General features: G+C 47.3%; 2 protein-coding genes across 4 annotated transcripts in view; one reads left to right on the top strand and one right to left on the bottom strand.

Annotated features, from left to right (window-relative positions):
• man2b1 (mannosidase, alpha, class 2B, member 1) overlaps positions 1 to 9,020 on the top strand; it is a 13,397-nt gene extending 4,377 nt beyond the window's left edge. Inside the window, exons 7-23 of the mRNA XM_056586138.1 lie at positions 426 to 625; positions 948 to 1,068; positions 1,397 to 1,475; positions 1,880 to 1,989; positions 2,509 to 2,616; positions 2,811 to 2,927; positions 3,147 to 3,329; positions 3,542 to 3,639; positions 3,799 to 3,919; positions 4,231 to 4,349; positions 5,181 to 5,282; positions 5,413 to 5,500; positions 5,697 to 5,777; positions 5,991 to 6,215; positions 6,448 to 6,597; positions 6,837 to 6,939; positions 7,365 to 9,020. Of these exons, the coding sequence (XP_056442113.1) occupies positions 426 to 625; positions 948 to 1,068; positions 1,397 to 1,475; positions 1,880 to 1,989; positions 2,509 to 2,616; positions 2,811 to 2,927; positions 3,147 to 3,329; positions 3,542 to 3,639; positions 3,799 to 3,919; positions 4,231 to 4,349; positions 5,181 to 5,282; positions 5,413 to 5,500; positions 5,697 to 5,777; positions 5,991 to 6,215; positions 6,448 to 6,597; positions 6,837 to 6,939; positions 7,365 to 7,471 (2,112 nt within the window). The 3' untranslated portion in view covers positions 7,472 to 9,020. The remainder of the gene's footprint in view (positions 1 to 425; positions 626 to 947; positions 1,069 to 1,396; positions 1,476 to 1,879; positions 1,990 to 2,508; positions 2,617 to 2,810; positions 2,928 to 3,146; positions 3,330 to 3,541; positions 3,640 to 3,798; positions 3,920 to 4,230; positions 4,350 to 5,180; positions 5,283 to 5,412; positions 5,501 to 5,696; positions 5,778 to 5,990; positions 6,216 to 6,447; positions 6,598 to 6,836; positions 6,940 to 7,364) is intronic.
• Positions 7,886 to 23,967, bottom strand: trmt1 (tRNA methyltransferase 1). 3 transcript variants are annotated; one of them, XM_056586141.1, is made up of 16 exons: positions 23,878 to 23,967; positions 23,083 to 23,474; positions 22,581 to 22,812; positions 18,418 to 18,605; positions 17,447 to 17,562; positions 15,892 to 16,004; positions 15,383 to 15,531; positions 14,789 to 14,872; positions 12,729 to 12,798; positions 12,432 to 12,566; positions 12,130 to 12,215; positions 10,152 to 10,260; positions 9,625 to 9,701; positions 9,334 to 9,453; positions 9,087 to 9,201; positions 7,886 to 8,281 (listed from the first exon to the last, which is right to left on the bottom strand). In XM_056586141.1, exons 2-16 carry the CDS (start codon positions 23,460 to 23,462, stop codon positions 8,207 to 8,209), a joined length of 2,049 nt encoding a protein of 682 aa, XP_056442116.1. In that variant the 5' UTR covers positions 23,463 to 23,474; positions 23,878 to 23,967; the 3' UTR covers positions 7,886 to 8,206. The 3 variants fall into 3 exon arrangements, with proteins under 3 accessions (XP_056442116.1, XP_056442115.1, XP_056442114.1); XM_056586140.1 differs by having other exon boundaries at positions 23,738 to 23,965; XM_056586139.1 differs by having other exon boundaries at positions 7,889 to 8,281; positions 23,713 to 23,964.

Here is a 23,967-nt window from a genome sequence, read left to right as displayed (position 1 = left end):
TGATCAGGTGAGTCATTCATATATGTGATTGAGGGGGAGGGGGGGGGGGGGGGTATGGCTTAGTTCACAACAAAAATCATACAAGATGCATAAATGTATGAATCATAAGAGAATGCATCTGAAACGTAGAAAACGGATATGTTCAATTATACGAAATGAAACAAAAACAAACAGTTGATCCTGTTGTATCCTGTTGGCCTCTTCCTGCCGTGTTGTGCCTACATGTGTCTAATTCGAAAGAGGTCACCTGACCGGGGGCCGACCCCACTTCCTGTTAGCCGTGCCGCTGTCCACTGCGTGGCGCAACGTCGATTACATTCCCCCAAAATGTAATATTGGCTCTACGGAGGAGCAGGTTAGGACCTTGTGCTCTTGGTAGCCTACGGGCAAACTGCTGATGTCTATATCCCTTCTCCCCCCGCCAGGCCATGGCGTACAAGACCAAGCACATCATCATGACCATGGGCTCGGACTTCCAGTACGAGAACGCCAACCTGTGGTACAAGAACCTGGACAAGCTGATCCGCTACGTCAACGCGCGGCAGGCCAACGGCAGCCAGATCAACGTGCTCTACTCCACCCCCTCCTGCTACCTGCAGGAACTGCACCGCGCCAACCTCACCTGGTAGGATGCACGTCCCCTACTCCGACCCTAGCCCCGCCCCCCTGACCTGGGAGGATAAACACGCCCCCTAACCCGACCCTAGCCCCGCCCCCTGACCTGGGAGGATAAACACGCCCCCTAACCCGACCCTAGCACCACCTTATCACCTGGTAGAAGGAAAAAAAAAAATAGGAAACAATTGCAGATGTACAACAAATGCGTAATACAGTATGAATATAAATAAGATGTGCTTGGTGAAATGAACAAAAAGGTATCCCATTAAATCCCCATTGCTCTACCAACGGGTGCGTCTCCTCCATATTCCCATATCCACCCCCACCAGGACGCTGAAGACAGACGACTTCTTCCCATACGCTGACGACGCCCACAACTTCTGGACGGGGTACTTCACCAGCCGCCCCGCCCTCAAGCGCTACGAGAGGGTCAGCAACGGCCGTCTGCAGGTAGCCCCCCCACCCCCCCCCCCCCAGTGTCTTAGTACCAAGTCTTTCCCTCATCCATTCACCCATTCTTTCGATACATTCATGCATTCATCTTTTGCATGAACTTTTGCTGTGTGTATTGTGTGGTAGTAAGATAAAAATGTATTTGTGCTGTTACAGCAGGTATCAGCACTTAGTACACTGCAAGTCGTGTGGATATACTAATCTGTGTGTGTGTGTGTGTGTGTGTGTGTGTGTGTGTGTGTGTGTGTGTGTGTGTGTGTGTGTGTGTGTGTGTGTGTGTGTGTGTGTGTGTGTGTGTGTGTGTGTGTGTGTGTGTGTGTGTTAGACTTGTAACCAGCTGGAGGTGCTCGGGGGGCCGTCCTCCAGGAAGGGGCCCTTCGGGGCCGGAGACAGCGAGACCCTGAGTAGGATACACAATTCTAAATCCTTATCCCTTCCCACCCTCTTTTCCTCCATCTCTCCCTTTCTCTCGGTCCGTTTCCCTCTTATTGCCCTCTCTTTCTCCCGCCATCACTCCCTCCTGTAATGCTTTGTTCTGCAGCCAGGGGGCGCTAATCTGTTGGACCCTCCCCAGGTTGCTGAAGGAAATGTGTTTAAAAAAGAATGATGCAAATGGATTATCATCCCTTACTGGTATTTTCCGAACAAATGAGTCCTTCAGTGATTAAATAATAAAGCATTTTACGAGTTATACAATTGTACAATAATTAGACATTATATGAGGATTTTTGTACCTAGTCTGAGCCTAATAGGAGGAACAGCTGTGTTAATTGCTCCTGAAGGCGGTACCGTTGGTTGTGATTGGCAGGAGAGGCGATGGCAGTGGCCCAGCATCACGACGCTGTGTCTGGGACAGAGAAGCAGCATGTTGCCAACGACTATGCCAGGAGGCTCGCCAATGGCTGGCAGCACTGTCAGGTACTGTATTCCCACCTCCAGCACGAGGTGTATGACTATACATTGGTATATAAAATGCATTTTTATCATAATTAGTCTCAGTTCAAGTTTTGAAGTAAAGACATAAGTATTAAACTGTTTTAGTTTTGAAACTACCTTTTCCATTTCGGCCAGGCAGTGATCAAATAAAAAAATTGGACAAGAAAGACATAATCTTTGTTGGTTTGGTATCGCTCCCTGCATATATTTTAAATGTATATTGGTTCACACAACTGCAATTTTCCACCTCCTGTTCAACTTTTTTTATATATATTTTACTATTTCACTTCAACGTTACCGCCTAGTGATGTATAAACCAAGAAGGATTAACCAATGTTTATGCAAAAACAACCGTAACACAAAAAACCTCCATCTCTCAATGGAAGATTGTCTCATTATCAGGATTCAGTACGTTCAGTACGCTGTAAAACTATGTACCGATCCATAAGATGAGTGACGGGTGTTTAGTGCTGTATGTCTGACGGCTGGTGTCTCTGTCAGGTGGTGGTCAGTAACTCTCTGGCTGCACTCAGCGGATCGTCTGCGGGTCGTATTTACTGTGACAACCTCAACGTCAGCGCTTGTCCTCTCACTGAGGCCAGCAAGAAGGTGACACGCATCCAAGCACACTCATGCACACACGCACGCCCGCACAGGTGGCATGCACGGACACACAAGCAGAAACAACAACACAATCCAATACATAAGGAGACGCACATCTGAGATGGAATATTTGATTCTTTACATCTTATTCTATTTTCGGTTGTGTTATCTCGTTCTCTGTGCCTGTCTCTCTCTCTCAGTTCTCTGTGAATGTCTACAACTCCCTCGCTCGCCCAGTGGTGTGGCCGGTCAGACTTCCAGTCAACGCCTCGGCGTACACCGTGTTGGACGCCACCGGTGCACCGGTAGACTGCCAGGTCAGTGTGTGTGTGTTTCAGACCACAGCTTGTTAATTATCTGCCAACATATGCTCGTTATCGCTGTCTACAGATGGCCCTGAAATAGAAAACAACCAATGCTTTGTGCAATTTAGTTAAAAAGAAAAATGAAAAAAATCAAACCTATGGAAGCAAATCATAGTATAGGACAGCCAAGAAATGATCTTCAATGCACCCCTAATGTTGATAATCTGGCAGGTGGTCCCCATGTCCAAAGCCACCCAGCAGGTGAGGAAGGATCGGGGGTATGCGGTCAACGAGCTGGTGTTCCAGGCCCAGGCCCCTCCGCTGGGCTACAGCACCTACTCCGTGTCCGTGCTTCAGAATGGGCCTCCTTCGGTCTCCGCGAAGTCTGGGCCTCCAGCAGCCATCCAAAACAAGGTCAGCCTGCCGCCTTATCTTCAAAATTGTAATAACATCTAAAAATAAATAAAAAATTGCATAATGGTAAAGTGAAAGGAAGAGCTAAACTGTAAAAACAAAAATCTGGATAGAAGAATATTTTTTTAATCGTGTGTGTGTGTGTGTGTGTGTGTGTGTGTGTGTGTGTGTGTGTGTGTGTGTGTGTGTGTGTGTGTGTGTGTGTGTGTCAGTTTGTGCGAGCAACCTTTGACCCTGCCACAGGCCTACTGGACAGCCTCACCAACCTGGAGACCCAGCAGACCATAAAGCTGACCCAGAACTTCTACTGGTCAGTACCTCTCTGCTGAATATATTTCTAATATACAAGTGTATGTAAACCGGTATCTCAGCCAACTGTGTTTCTGTCTTTAAAGTTCAACAATCACAAAGAATAGGTTCTTTGTTAGATAAAGTGTCCAAAAGGATACACTCTGTCCGTCTGTCTCAGGTACAACGCCAGTGATGGTAAAAGCTCCATCAGCCACCAGGCCTCTGGCGCCTACATCTTCAGACCAAACTCCTCCTCGCCCGTCATTATAAGCTGCACGGCTGAGACTGAGAGCATCCAGGTGGAGCTCCATAACACCACAACAACCAAGCTGTCCCTTCTCCAGACCTCCACCTCCTAAACTTGCATCACTCAATCCCATTGACTTCCACTCAAACACACATTCAGACACATTAAACATCTACAATTAAAAATAAGTGAAATATATAGTTCCTTCCTACTTCCCTTTTTAAATGTGTTTATCTCTCTCTACCTTTAATCCCCGCAACTCTTCATCTTTCTCCCCCTCTCTGTTTTTCTCCATCTCTTTCATGATCTCTTTCTCTCTCTCTCCCCCTCCCTCCCTCGGCCCCTCTCTCTCTCCTTCCCCAGACACCGGAGCTTCAGGAGGTGAGGCAGCAGTTCGGACCATGGGTATCCCAGGTGATCCGTCTCCATAGCAACAGCAAGGCCCTGGAAATGGAATGGACAGTTGGACCCGTGCCCATAGCGTGAGTCACTGCTGGCGGTGGGCGGGGCTAATGGCTTTTCAATCGGGGCGTGGGGCGGAGCTATCGATCTCCGCTTACGTTCGAAAACATAGACTTGGTTGAAGGACGTACAAATAATTGTTTGTTTTTGTTAAAGAACTGTTACTATAAAGTTGTGCTCTTGGGGCTGGATTCTCGAAGGTATCAATAGTGAGAGCATTGAGCTGCTAAACGGGCGATGGGTAATCTAGGTAAGTTGTGCTTGGTAATAGTAGTTAAGTGAAGAAAGTTAGTTCCTTGGTTAGACATCCAACATTTTTGATGGATGTTTTGAATGATGGTGAAAATAGCCCCATCCCCTGTTACATTGATCTTATGACATAACCACCGTCTCTGCAGAGAACATTCTGGTAGGAAGCAGTCCTTGCAGGAGTTTCACTTTTATTAGAAGTTTAGACACGCACACATGAGCGCACACACACACAAACACACCTACTGTTATGTAAGCATGCGTGTCTTGTGAAGAGGGTCAGGTGTGTAGAGACAAAACACTCCCACACACTGCTGTTGTGTCTAAAGAATTCCTCTAGTCGCACGCCGTAACTTTCTCTTCCGCTCGATGGATCTATAGAAGGACAGATATAAGGATAGAAAGCAGATGTTTTTACAATCTTTCATTCTAGTTATCCATGGCGACCTGATGTATACCTGCATATTGTCATACACGCACACACTTACGCAATCACAACTCTGATCACTCTGATCACTCATATTTGGAATCTCCGTCCCTGTCATGATTGATCACGATCAATAACCGTTACTAATGTATCCGTCACCCCCATGGCTCCCCAGGGACGGCCTGGGGAAGGAGGTGATCACCCGTCTGGACAGCAGCATCGCCTCCTCTGGGGTCTTCTACACGGACTCCAACGGCCGAGAGGTCCTCAAGAGGAAGTGAGTGGTCGTCCACCAAGGTGCCCGAGCCGCCACGCTACCGTTCACCAGCCCTTAGTCGTTTAGCTGGAGCTTTTCTCGACTCTTTAGTCTTTTAGCAAACGCTTGAGGTAACTTCCTGGTCCCACAGGAAGGACTTCCGGCCCACTTGGGACCTGAGGCAGACGGAGCCGGTGGCTGGGAACTACTACCCCATCAACTCCAGGGCCTACATCAAGGTGCCTGCTCCCCCCCCCCTCCCACACAAACACACCCCAATGTTGTAAAACACGTGTTTAACATTTAGAAACCCTTTTTCCATTCTTATCACTGAAACACATTGCTTAAAAACCGTGCTTGAAAGTTGAACAATGCAGTGAGTGTTTCTGTCGTAGCAGCATTCTTCAACGTGTGTGTGTGTGTGTGTGTGTGTAGGATGATAAAGACCAGCTGACTGTAGTGACAGACCGCTCTCAGGGTGGAAGCAGTATCCACGATGGATCTCTGGAGATCATGGTAACTAACACACAGACACCCCTACCTACCTGTCTGACTTTGTTTCCAGGTGTGTTTGTGTGCAAACAACTCGGACAAACATGCAAATGCTCACATAAACACACGCATAACCGCGCCAATACAGACGCGTGTCTGTATTGGCAAAAAAGTGCACCTGTGTGCAAAAACTATTCACACAAACTAACTCCGCCTCCACTCTCCCCCACCCCCCAGCTCCACCGGCGGTTGCTCCATGACGACTGGCGCGGCGTCGGCGAACCCCTCAACGAGGTGTCCGGGGTGTTCCCGCTGGGCCTGGTGGTCCGAGGCCGCCTCCTCCTCTCCCTGACTCCGCCCGCCCTCGCGGCCGACGCCCACCGGCCCCTGGCCCAGGAGAACGTGCTGCAGCCCCTGCTGTCCTTCACCGAGGGGGGACCCCCGCCTGGATCTCTGCTGGAGGTGTGTGCCCTTGTGGGGGTGGGGGTGGGGGGGTTCTCTAGGCTATCTGTGCTTTAGTTGAATCCTGTTGGTCCCTCTAGTAAAATATCTCCTTCTGTTTGTAGTTGACAATGGATTTAAATAGAAAATGTACAATTAAATACTAGTTGGATTACCTAAAATGTTATTATAAACCCAGGACTGTGCATGAAACCATTTAAAGTGTTTCTAAGCGCTCCAGTTGGTGTTCTAGTTCTCAGGTCTCCAGGCTGCACTGCCCCCTGCAGTCCACCTATTGACACTGAGCCAGTGGGGGCAGGACTCCCTGCTGATCAGACTGGAGCACCAGTTCCAGACCAAGGAGAGCAAGGAGCACTCAGTACCCTTTACTGTTAACCTGCAGGTATATACACAGTACACACACATCTGTACCTGGGAACCTCTAGGCACACACATTGACACCCTCTCTTTCCCGGTCAGTCTATTATTAATTTATTTATGGTTTATTTGATAGGGAAAGATAGTGTACGTAGACCAACTGATGACAGCTATCCAATGCAAGGATCATAGTGCTTAAAGCGGTTGCTAATTTGCAACATCTGCCCCTAGTATTAATCTCTATCAATGTCTTTCTCACTGTAGAAATTATTCTCCACGCTGAAAGTGGTGGGAGTGTCCGAGCTGAACCTGTCAGCCAATCAGTGGATAGATGAGATGAAACGTCTGGACTGGAGGCCAAAGATGGGTATGTAACACACTGTGGATATTACATAAACATTAAATAACTCGGGCTGACTATTTTGTATTTGTTATAAAGCAGGCGCTAGTGTTTGTTTCCCTACGCTGCTGGAAGTCAAGCTCTCCATGTTTACTGTAGTAATAATAATGAATAGAAAATAGAGATTGAGAAATGTTCAGTGTACCGAAACGTTTTACCTAGAAATAGCTACCGTAGAATATGATGTTAAAGCATTTCATCTTTAGAGCCCTTCTTTTTAGCGAGGCATTGGAACACTTGATGCAGAATCTGCATATTTAGTCTCCTGAAAGCTTCTCTTCAACTTACCATAAAAAAAAGAAATGTATCATAGTAAGACACATTTGTAATAATGTTAGTATAACAACATTCTATATCAATGTAATTAACTGTTTTCATGGGTTGGACCACAGCCGCGAAGCCCCTGCGGAAGCCCCTGGGAGACCCCTCTATGTGGGAGGTAATCCTGACACCCATGCAGATCCGGACCTTCATCCTCAGAGTCGCACCCCGCCGATAGCCAACGCCCCCGACGATGCATGACCTGCCAATCACCACTGCCTTTTAGATAAACATTGAGTCAAATCGACCTGATAGGGTGATTTGACAGTCCATCACCATGTGTAGGATCCCTGACTTTTTTATGAAATCACTTTTTTACTTTATCGATGATATGTAGAGGGAGATCAAGTTTGATTATGTTCCTGTTGCACTGAAATCTGAACACTTGACTGGTAACTTGTAAATATCTCTTGTTCTCGTAAACCAAAAAGGAACATTTAACTTGGAATGAATATTCAAATCATGTCATTTTGTCCATAGAAGTGTTTAGAGAAACACTCAGACAGACAACCTTATCAGTATTTCAATGCCAACACAGTGTGACCAAATGCTGTAGGATCATCTCATCCATCATATGTACCTGATATATACATAATTTACGATTTTAAATCAACATGACTGAATATATCTCTTGTATTTCCTTTTTCAATGCCCTGTTTCTGAGAGTTCAGTATGGGAACACCAACCCCCAAGCAGCTCTATCTTCTCCACAGCACATATAAAACACGACATCATGCTTCGATTAAGGGCTTTATTAAACTGTCCCAACAGTCAAAAAAAATTAAAAGCTGAAAACTCAGACCCAATGTGATATAGATATCATGGTAAAGCATTTGCATCGGTCCGAATCCTGATATGAATATCATCACAGCACTGTCTGCATTCACCAACACCTGTACATGATTTGCGTGGTTCAGTCAGTCTTGTTCGCGTCCTTCAGCTCCGGGTCGTGGGAGTAGCAGCATTTGTCTCCATGTGTGCATATGCCCTGAGAGCGGAGAAGTGAGATGAGGTAAACGTGTCACTCCCTCATCTCTTAAAAAGGTACAGTTTCCCTAGCTCGCTATACTGCTAGGTTAGCCAGAAATAATGAATGAGCAAAAATAGCCAGATCCAAAACTAGATGGTTTAACTTTGCTGATGATCATTGGCATGGTTTGAGTTTCTCTTGCAGGTCTTTCAGAGTCAAAGCCATTTACTCATATCATTTGGATAATTCCTGTTCTCCAAGTTCTTGCAAGCACAAAGAATCTGCATATAGAGAGAATCATTTTGTAATCAAGTCCACAACCCCAAACAAGTGAATGAGGATTAATTCAGAGTTAACTTGAGGTTTTTAAAAGTAAATAATTAGAAAATGAGTCACTGGTAACAATGTGAACACATGAAAGAAGCAGGCACTGGAATAACCTCTGATCTGATTCAAGAGTGGTTTCCTAATTCCTCATGGCGATATTCTACTGAAAAATAAAATTGCTTTGCTCTATTGGATGAAGCTTTCAGACAGGGTTTTATAATATTTCTACAGTGCAAAGTCTCAACGGTGTAGCTTTAAAACGTTGAAACCCTTTTACAGTTTACTACGGCTGGCCGAGTTTGTGTTCTCTAAATAGCCAATTAGGCGCCGACAGATCACCGCCTCCGGCAACATGATTGATTGAAACCAATATGAAGCTAAATAAAAACACGCCCCTTCACCCAGATTTGAACTTCTGCCTTTATGTGGGGCTAGGTTATAATTTAACTATTTCATACATATTATGGGAGAGGGGGGGGGGGGGGGGGGGTCTTGCCTTTTTGAACCTCTTGCAGGGCTGGTGTTTGTGCCTGAGCAGGTCTGTGGTGTGGCGCTTCCTCTTGTTCTGGAACATCTTCCTCTTCTCATCCAGCTCTGTGGTGATGCCTCCACTGGGGAGGGGGGGGGGGGTAGGTAGAGGAGGGAGGAGCGGTGTAGCAGAGGAGGGGTTTATGAGTTTGGGAATCCAAATGCACGTCTTTAACCACACACAGAGATGGAGCCAGAGCGTGCCCGTGTCTCACCTAGACCGGGCCCTAGCCTTGGGCCCCCAGAAGGCCTGCGGGTTCTCCTGGAAGCGGGTCAGGTGTTGCTTCCTGGACTGAGGGTTGGCGTCTTCCCTCACCGTGAAACACGCCTCGAGGCTGCACGCACGCACACACACACACACACGCACACGCACACACACTAGTCTCAGCCTAGAAATATTGTATAAAAGAAAGCCTGCTGATCTGGTGTAACTAGAGTCGAAAACCCCTTTGCTCAGTGTGATAAACGTAGTATTCTAACAACACTTAAACGACGTGCTTCCCAACCTGGGTTCCTTCGACAGGATCTTGAAGGCGGGGCTAGTCTCTGACAACTTCTCCCTCTTCACGGGATTGGCCTTCTCCTGCAGGGAAGAACCAAACACAGCAGTCGACACGTACAATAGTGAGCTTGTGTTCCGAACACTTGAACTTTGCATTAATAAAACAAGCCCAAGAAAAAAGAAAAAGCAAACCAATTAAAATCGACTCGCTACTTACTTCCCCTACACACTAATGGACTTGGGGTGCTGACCTCTTTTAAATGTCTAATCACTGGGAAAACTTTAGCAGACTCTAAAACGTGAGCCGCAATGCACTGTGCCTTTCTACTGCTGCAAAGCGACCATCTTGACCTACAATTATGGCTGCTATGAGTATGACTGTTTCAACTCCAGGCATCCAGGGCATGAACGCAAAAGCAACGTGTGCAAGGGGCCGGGTTCCCGCTGATAACATTACAAAAAAAACAACAACCTTGCAGTTTGGTGTGATCGGGGCCTGAAGGTCAAACTGTTATTGAAAACAAGTGTTACCCAGGAGCGCATAATGTCCCAGATGACGGAGGGCGGGGCGTCTGTCTTGATGGCGTTCTTACAGGCGTGGGAGAGAGAGACCCTGTGCTTGGCGTGCAAAAGGGCAGACCTACGGGGCGGCAGGAGGAGGAGGAGGAGGAGGAGGAGGAGGAGGAGGAGGAGGAGGAGGAGGAGGAGGAGGAGGAGGAGGAGGGGGGCAGATGGTTCATGTTGATCATGGTGATGCAGCTATTGCTACTCAAGAGATGCTTTTATCCATTACAGTGGGTTCAACAGTACAATCTCCTCAAACACACAGTTACTTACAGATGTATATCATTCTGGAAACGGTTACCATCTCACATTAACCTCGCACAAAATAAATTGTCATTTAAGATAGCTCTGAAGACACACCTATTGCAGCTGTCCACATGACTGAAATTGTAATCATTTTTTGAACTAAATTACTGTGACCGGTATGTTGTACTCATTATCTTTTGTATAATGTTTAGTAATGTATGTATTCTCTATGTTTTATATTGTATGCTCCTATATGGACCCCAGGAAGACTAGCTGCCGCCTCGGCATCAGCTAATGGGGATCCATTCAATAAACAATAAACAATAAACAGTACGTCATTAATGAACAGGGGTTTGGGCATTTTGCTAATGAGGCCTACAGCTTGCTCCGGGATGCTTAAAGGCAGGATGTGATTGGACATTGGGGACGACCTATGAGCAAGGGGCTTACGCAAGGGGTATGTATGATGACAGGGGGATCTATGTATACTTAAAATAGTCATGCAGTCAGAAGTCCATGCATGCATGTATATACATATATGTATACAGGAGCTGATGAGTTACTGTGGTTGGCCATCACCAATCCGATAATGAAGTGCTCTCAGAGTGGGCGACTGTATGCAAAACATGTTGTTTGTTTTTTGGAGTCATCCAAAATGTAAACACTGCAGCTGTTGGTTGAGCACACTCAAAAACTGACTGGCTGGTTTGCATGTTAAGGTTTAGGGTTGAGTTGCCGTGGCAACCAAACAGGGTTCACAGAGTTTTGCATCGTTAACCAAAAAAATATTTGGGTACTTTGTGTTTGTAGAAACAGGTTGCAGGATTGATTTTTGTGTTTCTTGATTTCAGCAATAACTTCTTTCAGACCCAATTCATTTCAAGTCCGATATTGCATTATTCTTTTATTCTTTCTTATTATCTATTTATTCGTTGTCCTTGTTGTATAGAGAACTGTATTCACATTACATGCACATTGTACTCTAATTTATTTTAAGAATAAGATAAGCGTTTTATTATAGCCGAGGTCTGCACTAATTGTACTCATTAGTTATGTTCATATGCAATTGCCTCTTTATTTTCCCTTTGTAATATCTCAGCAGGTGTTCTCTGTTCCATTACGATTTGCCTCAGTAAAAAAAGCTTATAATGCTATAAAGTCAAACATTGACTGTGCGTTTAGCTGTTTGGTTCCTTAATCCAAAGGCATTACCGATAAAAGGCTGCGCTCACCTGCATGCTGAGAAGGTTGGCAATAAGTTCTCAGAATAAATCTTAGCTTCAAAGGACGACTGTCCTCCACTGGCATATTTGAAATTCATATGCAACAAAATGATTAATTACAAAGCAACTGTAACTGTTCACTAGCAACGTGTACAGCCACGGGCCCCACTTGCTCTGCCATCTCAACTAATAATACCGCCTCATTTCATGACTTTCATTTCATCTTTGGAAGAAAAGCCTTGGTTTAGACTATATTGAATAACGTTTGTTTGAGCCTTCATCGTTTTATAATGGCGGCTTTGGAAGCAGACGCGGGCGTCATTGCTTCCGTTTACAAATGGACGAAAAGAAACAGCCCATAGTTCGATTAGCGGTCAGGGTTAGGTGCAGAGAGAGCGATGTGTGGATTGGGAGGGGGATGACCCTTGGCCGTGCATCACTGGTCCGTGTGCAGGGGTCCTCCTGTGTGGGAGTACCTGAACTGCAGCAGGGGGGGAGTGTTGCAGTGGACGATGCTGCTCAGCTGGTCCACAGTGTAGTAGAGCGGGACGTCCTCCAGCTCCTGGAACGCACACACCCAAAGGAGAGTTCCATTTTAAGCAAAACACAGAAAGAAAGACACACACACACACACACACACACACACACACACACACACAGGTGCTTCCCTGGTGACGAAAAATTACCATTACATTGTATTGAAAAACAATATATACATCCATCCCTCTCTCTCTCTCTCTCCATCCCTTCCGTCCATCCATCCCCTCTCCCCCCTCACCTCCGTGACCATGCTGAGCATCCCCTCGATGCGCTTGGCCGTCCCGAAGCGGGAGGGGTTGGACGACACGGCGCTCAGGACCTTCTGGACGAAGCTCACGTCGTGGAGGGGCTCAGCCCAGATGGGCCCCCCGAGCTGGGGCGGGAATACAACGCGTTATGAGAGGGGGGGGGGGGGGTGTGTGTGGAGTTCAGAATCGACGCCAGGATTTTTACTTCCTGCCTTATATTCCGTTTATATTTGGAAGAAAATATGGGGTGATTGCTGGCCTTTGTTTGGTTGTGTTTGTCGTGTCACCTGATGTCTCTGTCCACAGTGTTCACAGTGGGTACCAACAGGGGGCCCTGTAGCCGCCGAAAACTTCATGCTGCAACACACAGGTAGAGCTTTAACACACACACACACACACACACACACACACACACACACACACACACACACACACACACACACACACACACACACACACACACACACACACACACACACACACACACACACACACACACACACACACAGAGCTGAAGAGAGACGCAACCTACAACGGTGACTCTCCAATCGCAAAGATTATCCGTCGATTGAATTCTGAGAGTCTCCCCCCTACTCACTGTTTAACCTAAACACTCAGGTTTAGGACCTGTTCCTCCAGAGCGCCTACGCATTAGACTGCATACAGTGGGGGTCGAAACCCACAACACCCTAACCAGCAGACACGACAGAAGTAAGGGCTGGAGGTTGGAACGCAGCTCATCAGGGATCCCTATCCACGGAGCTGACACGCAACACAGTGGTTGCGTTTCAACAACAACAAAACTTGCAGTGACTGCAAGGACTTCTTCAGCTAAGCGATTATCGCCGCTTGAGCGCCACTGACGCACGTATTGATGGGAGAAGGACTCCAGGCGTTGCATGCCATCGTCCTTGCCCTTACTCTGAACCTACCAAAGCCATCATATGACCACACCGTCTTTGCAGGGATTCAAGACGTCGGTTTAAAAAAAGAAAAAACGGTTGCGCCATTCAGTGGCTCAACCATCGCACTGTGCACCCCGGGGTGCAGTCACTTGATAGCGCTAACACGCGTGGCGAATCGCACAGCTCTTGGCAGTGTTCGCGTTCAGCTGTAGCCCTGGAAGAGGAACGAGACGGATTTTGCGTCCGTGCCAGGACTTTATCGTGGCACACTTCCTCGGCATGGAACCAAGCTCGCTGGGTTCCAGGGGCCCGTGTCTAACCTCTTGAACAAGAGAAATAACCCCATCCCCCCCCCCCCCCCCCCCCCCCCCCCCCGCCCCGTTTAGGGCCAAGGGGTGATTCTCCCTCAGAAAGCTACTCGGATTTGAACACCCCCCCCATTGCTTGCACTACAGCTTAACCTGTAAGCATCGATTGATAAGTGGCCTTAACCCCCGACCCTCTCCTTAAGGACATGTTTCTGAACGCCCATACAATATTCAGACCTTCCCTTGAAACAATTGACTCGCTGATTAGGTTTAGCATTTTGCAGATGATGTGCCCGCTCCCCAGCAGCGTTCCTCAACCGTGCGTAGGGGCCCCTGCACCGGGCCCTGGGGCAGTGGCTACTGGGCCGCATGCCAGTCATTGACTGGGAGTGTCACTGACACATCGGACCGCAGGATTTGCAGTCAAACAAATCACATCACTCTGAACATTGATTGACCCAACCACCCACTCGATCTTTACGTTAATATTAATTTGGCAATTAAAGTACTGTAAAATGTTCTGTCTTCAATTTTTTGTTCTCAGTGGGCCCCATAGGCTGAGGGTCCAGCAGTACAGGGCCCAGGATGAAAACAGTTTGAGAAGGGCTGCTCTACAGGCTGTTTGCAGCACTTAAAGTTTCTCAGTTGCTTCAGTATTGATTGAATGCCTAGAATGTTCTCAATCTTTGGCTAAGAGTAACCTGAAAATCTGAAATCCAGAAACCACAGACAACATGGAATAAATGGCAGGTTTGTGGGCAATTAAGAGCCGCATAGGGCTTCGATGACAGCAGGGTCTTTAGCCAGACTCGTCAAACTTTTCCTACATGCCCCCAATATACTATTATACTGCTGCCTGCACTGGACTCGGTATAACAATACCACGCGAACAATAACACCTAATTTTACTGCGACGCGTGTCATTCAACGATCTTCAACCCTGTCGAAATCACCAGGTTCGAGAGCCCATGCCAACCCCAGACTGGTCGCTTTTCTTATTGGCTGCCCACGCTGGCACCAGACAGTGTGAGGTGGGTTTGTTCAGATCCATTTTCTGAGGCTCGTAGGCGGATATTCTCCTGCTAAAACATGGCTTGACATACCCTTTAAGTGCACCGAGACTTAATGACTTACTGCTTTCCATTGGGGGTCTTCTTGCCCATCCTCTGCAGGTGGAAGGAGCCACAGCCCACACAGTTGTAGACCAGAGCCTGTTTACTGCAACACACAGAAACACACACTAGAGTACCACACACACACTGTGATTTGAATGATTTGCAAAAGGTCCAACAAAGTGCTCCGACAAAAAAAATAAAGGGTTTTAAGCTACAAACCATTTGTGTGTGCATTGTGCAGGAGAGTGTGTTGTGTGAGATGGGAGAGAGAGAGAGTGACTGTGTGGGGGTACGTCTCTAGTTTGTTTCTGTGAGATGGGAGAGAGAGTGACTGTGTGGGGGTACGCCTTTAGTTTGTTTGGGTGAGATGTGACTGTGTGGGTGTCTGTTTGGATGAGATTCGACTGTGTGTGCGTCTTATTGGGTGAGATCTGTCTGTCTGTGTGTGTGTGACTGTGTCTCTCTGTGTGTGTGCATCTTAGTGTGTGTGTGTGTGTGTGTGTGTGTGTGTGTGTGTGTGTGTGTGTGTGTGTGTGTGTGTGTGTGTGTGTGTGTGTGTGTGTGTGTGTGTGTGTGTGTGTGTGTGTGTGTGTGTGTGTGTGTGTGTTTATACCTAGCAGAGTTCTTGACCACGGCCTGGCCCGTGTGGACTTGCATGAAGACCCGTATGTAGAAGTCCACGCTGATGGAGATGAGCGGCCGGATGTAGCGCTGGTACACGGCTGCGCGCTGATCCACGCTGTGCAGGATGATGCGCAGTGCCTGGGCAGGCCAACACACCAGCCAATCAGGGGTTAGAGTCACGCCGGGTGATGTCACGAGGACCAGAGAAGATTCACAAAGTCCATGCCGGGGTTTGGAATCCACCTTCCGATTGCAGCCTTTAAAAACTGTGCGTTGCAGTGCGTTGAGGAGTAAATCCATGATGCTTTTACTTTCCTTAACTGGAATTCTACACCACAACTTGGATTGAAAGGATTACGTGAAGTGTGCGAGCCTGAGTGAAAGACAGCGAGATTAATGGGTGAACAAAGAAGGATGAAGAGAATGGTTCTTTGTATGAACGCATGGACCCCGATACGTGTAAGTGTGTGGGGGAATGAGTGAATCTCTCGAGCTCACCATCTCATGGCAGTATCTGGCCTTTAAGGACATGGATCCGTATTTACTGTAGCACGTCTCTGAATTGTTCCCAGCCATCACCGCCATGTCTGTACATGTTACGCACAGCAGCCCTGCAGGAGAGAGACATCGTTTAACACACAGACAAGAGACAGAGACAGAGAGAGAGAAGAGACCGATAAAAAACACAGAGTGAGAGAGAGAATTGTAATGGGCTTTCATTAAGTCAGATTCCGAGTATCCTGAGCAATAAAACAAAGATATAGTCACACAGTGATGTCATTCATTCATCCCGCAAATACCTAAATGAAGAAAGAGTAAGATTGAAATACAGCCCAAAATATTTCTTCTTCCTCTCTCGAGATGGAAAGAGAAGGAGAGAATAATAATGGAGGCAGAAGGAGATGGAAAGAGAGATAAGAGGGACCGTGCACATTTCTGTTCTTCTTATGTGGTTACAATGGTTCCCCATTTACTGAAGATCTTCCGAACTAAGACCGAGAGGTACACAGAATAGAGAGAGTGGTACAGAGAGTAGAGAGAGCGGTACAGACATAGAGTAAAGACAACAGTACGCCAACAGGAAGAGCATGTTAGACATGCTGACTGAAAGACAGAGAATTTACAGACTGAAGGAAGAGGCCTTCCAATCCGAACGAGGCACTTGTTTTACACTCCCCTGTGCACCAGCTGGGAGGGGTTACCGTGTAAAAGAACAAGTGGTGCGTTGATGGATGTCAATGCCGGATCTCTTCACAAAGTTTGACATCTTTATTTTAGATTTCATGTTACGGTAAGAAATAAAGTGCCATTTTTCATCGACACCAAACCTCATGCTGAATAATAACTTTCAGTGGTTTTCACACCCACATACTTCAGAACCCTAGTGTGCATACACTTTGCATGGCAGCGCTGCGTGTTGGTACACTAGCGAGACAACGTGAGGTGAGAGTGGTTTCGTACGAGGTGAGAAACGATGCCTCGCTTCGGCACAGAGAAGAGCTAGGCGAGCCGCCCCGCTCACGCATACAGGCTAGGTTCAGTGTTATGGAACAGTGGTTTTCACACAAAGCAAGTTAAGGTGGACCAATGTTCAAACCAATGTCATTAAGGAGGAGGTAGGGGATTGTGGCCTAATTCGGCAGATGCTTTTAGCCTACTTTTTTTTTAAGTGACTTAGTGAATTAAGATAAATGTCATGAAGGAGCAGGAGTGGAGGGGGGGATGCCTACAGGTAGACAGAGGGGTTTGAACCCGGAACCTTTTGGCTTGGAGTCAAACACCCTGACCACTCACGTGCTCTACACTTTCCTGCCTGCACGCCTTGGTCGTTTGATTTCTTCTTCATGTTTGAAGAACAGACCGACTGCTGCACAGTACCAGCCCACTTCCGTCCAACCGGACTGAGAGAGGTGGAGGAGGGTGAAGATGAAAAGAAAATGGAGGAGGCGTAGGAGGAGAAGGAAGAAGGGGGAGGAGGATACAGAGGCAGTCGAGGATGGGAGGAGAAGGCGAATTGAGGAGGAGGAATGGAAGAAGGAGGCATGTTACACACCTCCCTCGCTGACAGCCTGCACGGCGGCGTCCAGGAAAGAGGCGGGGCTTCCGTAGGGGTCAATGTCGATGACGTCATAGGATTGCTTCTTCCCACGCATCTCATACATCAACATGCTGCAGAGGGGAAAAGGAGAGAGAGAGAGAGATGATGTGCTTTTTGTGTGACACACACACACACACACACACACACACACACACACACACACACACACACACACACACACACACACACACACACACACACACACACACACACACACACACACACACACACACACACACACACACACACACGGAAAAGAAAGGGTTGACACATTCCAACTCCTTCCATGCTGAATAAAACATTGTTCAAAAGTGCACCTCCCACACAAAGAAAGCAGTTAAATAAAAAAAAGAAAAGGAAACATCGCCGCACCTTTTGCCCTCCTGGAGAACGCCAGACGCTATGAATATGCACGAAATACATCGACGCTCTTCCTTACCCCCACCTACACTTCCCCCCGCCCTCTCGAGAGGCACCCGCCAGCTCATTAGCATACATCGCCTGTGATAGTAGCGCCCGCTCGCAGGCTAGCTGTGAAGTCGGCAGGCAGGCGCAGAGGTGTGCCTCCCTGCCTCCCCGTTCTGGGGCGGAACAGAGGGTGCTCTTTGATTGAAAAAGGTTTTAATGATAAACAGTGTTGCGCTAGGTTTGAGTTGTTAAGTTGTCTCCACATTACAAGAAAAACGTTTATTGATATTCCAATTCCGTTACTTCCAAGAAATGTAGGTAGACACGTTCAAAAGTGGGCTAGATCAAATAATGAGAATTTGCTTATAATTCTGTTATTATATTATTTACACACACAATAGTAGGTAGGTCGGTTGGTGGCCATCTCGCCTCCCAGGGAGGGGGATCTGGCTAGTGGACTGGGTTGCAGTGCACCTCCACAGGGGAAGGGCAGGGGGTGAAGGGTGGGTGCAGCCCACCTTGCGTCCCTGCAGCTGGTCTGCACCAGGTGCTCCACGCCGTTGTAGCGGGCGTTGCGGGAGATGAGCGCGGCGGCCTTGAAGGAGAAGTCGTTGGCGGTGATGCTGCGTAGGCCCGGGACCTCCAGGGCGAAGCGCACCGAGCGCAGGCCCGACGCGGAGAGGCCCTCCAGCACACGCAGCCCGTCCTGGGGGCAGAGCAGAGGGGCGACTCAGTGAGCATGACGTTCACCTGTTTTTATTAACACCGATTCAATTACACTTGTATATATTTAAGTGCAGCGTTTAGAATTCTGTGGGATTGAACGGAACATACTTAGAAATGGAAAATAATATTCATCAGTATGTTTTAGTTTGGTTAAAATCGCAGGAAAATTATCCCATGATTGTTGTGCTTTCGTCTGTTTATTATGCGCCATTTATAACTGCACAGGGAGTCGGTCCTCTTCTAAAGAACTTGCCATGTTGCACCGTCTTTTCTACAATAGCCCAGAGAGGAACAACGGCTTTAGAGAAAACATATTGTATCATTCAATCAACTTTTCAAGTCAAGTGTGAGTGAACCATCCGTTTCAGTTCAGATTCAATCAGTTTAGGGCTAAGAGTTCTAGGAAGGATTGTTGGCGTGTGATCACCATGGTTACGAGCTGCGCAAAATTTACGATGCTCTTTTAGTTCAGTCCTTGCTTATGATAATTATAATGAGCGATGTTGTACTTGAAATGTGCCACACAAATGAATAACGTAAAATAAAACACAAGATAAAAAAAGGTCACTGTGTGGACTATACATTTTATGAAGAAATGTTAGGGATTGTCAATTTATATATTCATACAAAAAGAATGCGTTACAACCAGACACCGCAAAACATTTACAAATCTCAGTACACATTTCGAGCATTATTTTACACATTGAGAAATCTGATTAACACAGACGGATTTCAGACACCGTTACACAACTTTCCACTCGCATTTTTTAGAGTTTATTTTAAGACACTGATGACTTCCGGCTTGCCCGACTCCCAGAAGAATTGAACGTCAATCACATTTCCTGCCAAAATTCTTTGACTAGACGTCTGGGGCCATCTCTAAATTGTTGGGAAGATCTCACTCTGAGGCCAGGGAGGCAGGATTAATGCCCAAAGGTTCTGTGTTCAATCCCCCATGTCCACGGTCTACCAAAGGCAGCCTTGGGTAAACCCCCTGCTACCAGCTCCTTAATGACATGTATTCCTTCTAAGTGGCTTTGGGTAAAGTGGCTTTTGTGGCTGCTAAATGATGAAACTCAACTAAATATTTCAGCTCATAATATGGACCATAGTATTGTCTGGTGTGGGGAGCTCTGCGGTGACTAAGTGGCTCTCTATATAAAACAAACACACTTCAGGCATATGCGATCAGTCATCATATTTCTGACGTAGAACCTGGTCAAGTAGATGGTTGAGGGTCATCTAAAACATCCTAATCTCTTGGGATTTTGTACAAACTACTCACAGACTTGCTATTCGCTGACAAATGCATAACAAATTAAATAAGTCATTATCAATGGGAACATCATGATACAGCATTTCCTGTTCCTTTTTATCCAGGGCAGCCTAATGAAACTTTACTGTAATGCTGTGTGCTAGACCAGGAACTAAACGCTGTGCAAGACATTATGCACAAGCTAGGCCTTTATCACATTAAAAGACCATAGACCCCACAATATATCACTACATCCCAGACTCCTCGGAATCTGCTAACACAACAGCATTGAGTTAGCACTGCAGAGCAGCCTTCCCTCGAGATGAATATAGAGACTTTAAACACTTCTTTCGTTTGGTCGGTCTGGATTTTTTCGTTTATTAAACAGTTGGTGCTCCTGAGCATGGAGTCCAGTCTCCATTACAGTATGACACCCTATCGCATGCGTGAAATTGCACGTTGTGTCAACTTGCGGTCAGATGTTCTCCACAGGGCTCAACAATTTCCAATGCCATTATTGAATGGCCTTGGATGATACCATCATTTATGAATGCCCACGCTGAGTGGATACTTTGGCATCGAAAACTAAGCTCAGCAGGTTCTCCTGACGAGCTTGCTGTCGCCTTGCATGGGACTCTGCCGTCGGTTTGTCAATGTGTGTACTAACCGATGTAAGTTGCTTTGGATAAAAGCGTCTGATAAATGCCCTAATTGTAATTGTAAGACACCAAGCAGCCTACGACACCAAGCAGCCTAGCAGTCCACACAGAGCCGTTTTTTTTGGTGAAACCACATAAGTCTTGTGCGTTTTGGCCGACCAGACGGAGCCGGCGAATACGGTGCACGAAACCGCACATTTCTGAAACCACCCTCGTAGGTGGTTTAAAATCTATCCGGACCTATGCGGTTTCGTGTTAGGATTCGTGTGGACGCCTAAAACGCAAAGATGACGTCACCAGTTGCGGGACGTCAGAGTTGGGTTGAATTTATTATTTATTATTTTATTTGCATTCTTTTTGTAGCTTTAAATAAATCCCCTTGATAAATGTAATTACTAGCTGTACATTAAAAAGTATTTCTGCTCAATTTAAAAGGTTGATATCCTCCTGAAGAATGTTTGTATACAGCGCGCAGGCTATATGCGCGCAGGCTTGATGCGTGCAGTCTTGATGCGCTCCACTTTATTCTGTGGAGAACCAGCGCCTTGAATATTTACTACAGTGTTTCTACAGCTCGATGCGGTTTTGCAATGACTCCGTCTTTACAGAGATATTCCTGAACCGCATAAAATGAAACCGGATCGGTTTCGCCCGTTTCGGCTCCGTGTGGACGGGGCCACTCACACTAGGGCCGCGGCCCCGTGCCCGAGCTCATTTGCATACTAAAGTCTAGAACGTTAGGCTAGTGTGACCACGCAATCCGTATTCCAGCACGGAACAGCCCCTTGGCCACGGCACACTTGGGAGAGGTGGGCCGTGGCCAAAGTACAAATGCTAACGGCGGATACGCAACGTGAGCTGGATGACGTAGTCCTTGCGTGTTAGGCTGCTTGGTGTCGTAGGCTGCGACCCTTCTTTCTTTATAGGTCCATGCCCTTTCTCCCCACAACAATCATTTTAAACAATGGCCGCAAGCGGTTCACGAGTGGGTTTACGTTGGTGCGATAGTGAAGTTGAGTGTTTACTTGAAATTTGGGCCGACGACAGCATTCACGTTGTTGTTCTCCATTGTTGTTATGGCGGCGAGGACGCTTGGTGATGACGTATTTATCGTTTAACGACGTGATGACGTATGCGTGAAGGAGCAATCGTGCCGAGGCCACGGCCTTTGGGAGCAGTGTGACCACGGGCCAGCGGGGGGAGTGGGGAGGGGGGGGAATCGTGCTGAATCTCCCTGCAGCACAGAACAGGCAAACGGTCCTAGTGTGAGTGGCCCCTAAGACACCGAGCAGCCTACGACCCCAAGCAGCCTACGACACCAAGCAGCCTACGACACCAAGCAGCCTACGACACCAAGCAGCCTACGACACCAAGCAGCCTAACACACCAAGCAGCCTAAGACACCAAGCAGCCTAACACACCGAGCAGGCTAACCAGCACCTTACTAAGCACCCTAACATAGCAAGCACCCAAATATACTTAGCAGCTGAACACACAAAGCAAACACCCTAACATACTAAGCAACCTAACAAACTAAGCCCCCGGACACACTATGCAACCCAACATACAAAACACCCCCACACACCAAGCACCACAACACCCCAAGAAAGCACCCCAACACCCCCACACACCAAGCACACCAAGAAAACACCCCAACACACCAAGAAAGCACCCCAACACACCAAGCACCCCAACACCCCAACACCCCAAGCACCCCAACACACCAAGAAAGCACCCCAACACACCAAGAAAGCACCCCAACACCCCAAGCATCCCAACACACCAAGCACCCCAACACACCAAGCACCCCAACACACCAAGCACCCCAACATACTCTACAACCCAACACTAAGCACCCGGACAAACTATGCCACCTAACATACCAAGCACCTAACATACCAAGAAAACATCCTACAATACCAAGCAGCCCAACATACTGCAACCTAACATACTCTAACACACTATTGACCTAACTGACTTGAAGGGGTGGAATCATAGAGGAAGAATAAGACTCAGCTCTGACACAACAACCCCTCCTTACCTCACATATCTCGCCTGCGGTTGCTGTGGCAGTGAGCTCTTCCTCTCCATTTTTCTTCTCCTTCTCCTCCTCCTCCTCCTCCATCTCCTGCTCCTCCGCCGCCAGCCCACTCGCGCTCTCCTTCTCTTCCTCGGACAGAGAGACCACCATCCTCTCCTTCTCCCCGGGCACCAACAGCTTCACCCCCTTCTTAGCCATCCACTCCCTGGCAAACTCTGTTAGGACGGCACACCTGGGGGAGGAGCAGAAGCACAGACAGGGATTTCGTTCAAGGGCAATACGAGTGAGGATGATGGTAAACAACGATGTGTGAATGAGTGAGTCCACCCTGAAGTGCACCATGAGTGGATGAGCGTGTCAAAGATAATTGGAGTGAATTAGGGATGATTAACTTGAATGGGTGAGCTGATGTTTTTTGTATGACTATAGATGTAACAGGTTTGCGTGGTGGAGGGAAGTGAGTCTATATGTGTCTGTGTGTGTTCCACTGTGTACTACTCACGTCAAATCCCTGTTGAATTCCTGAACTGGGTTGTAAAACACTTCATTTGCGCTGGGAAACAGTATTGCCGCCTTGCCCTCCTTTACCACCGTCTCCCCTGGCAACAGTTCGATCAACTTATCCCGGTCGGTGGACGTGTCTGGACGTTCCGATGACGGTGCAAAGGACGCTGTGACTTGTGGCTCGGCGTTCATCTCGGCTTCCATGGATGTGACTTTGGTATCTGTAGAGGATGGTGTAGTTTCCATTGATCCGAGTCCTCTAGTGATGGCTAAACTACCTTCGGCCAACCGCTGCTTTTTTCTTCCTAAATGTATTCTGATGCTAGTCAGGTGATGGGAGATGACGGAGGGGATGAACCGCGGGGTACACAACAACATAGGGAGCGCCTCCTGAAAAATCACAATACCGGTAAATTAATGTTTACATTCTCGTCCATTAACTCAGCCTCGCAAGACCACAGTGAAGTGTTATCAACGTCATACAAATACAAGATGGCTTAAGGCAAGCTATGTGCATATGCGTGTCAATAATGGGCCATAGTAGTCAGTTAAACTGAATAAGCATTCACTGTAACCACTTTGTAGACAGGTCTAAGAGAAAACATAGATGAAAAGATTGCTCGCTAACCTATAACAACAGACATGGAAAATACCTGTGGCGTTTTCTTTGACGAACACTAATGTGAAGTTTTTTTTCAATGTACCAGCAGACGAAGTAACAGCGATACTGGATGATTGTTCGCTGTTTACCTTCCTAATGAACGAGTTCAAGTCTATGGTTTGCTCCACTCACGTTGTCACATGGAGGCAGACATTTTTCAGACCACCACAACTACGGAAGCCGAAGCGGACATAAGGAACGCGCCCCCATGTCATATTTACC

Source organism: Gadus chalcogrammus, chromosome 3, assembly GCF_026213295.1.
Source record: "Gadus chalcogrammus isolate NIFS_2021 chromosome 3, NIFS_Gcha_1.0, whole genome shotgun sequence".
Classification (NCBI taxonomy): domain Eukaryota; kingdom Metazoa; phylum Chordata; class Actinopteri; order Gadiformes; family Gadidae; genus Gadus; species Gadus chalcogrammus.
The sequence above is the reverse complement of the archived record's forward strand: the minus strand, read 5'-3'. Positions and strand labels throughout refer to the sequence as shown.

Coding starts and splice junctions, on each gene's coding strand:
- trmt1 (XM_056586141.1), bottom strand. CDS start 23,462: ATGTTGTTGTGTACCCCGCGGTTCATCCCCTCCGTCATCTCCCATCAC. Junction 18,606..22,580: donor CCGCAGGCGAGATATGTGAG/GTAAGGAGGGGT, acceptor CTCTGCCCCCAG/GACGGGCTGCGTGTGCTGGA. Junction 12,799..14,788: donor AAGACCCCCAATGGAAAGCA/GTAAGTCATTAA, acceptor TGTGTGTTGCAG/CATGAAGTTTTCGGCGGCTA.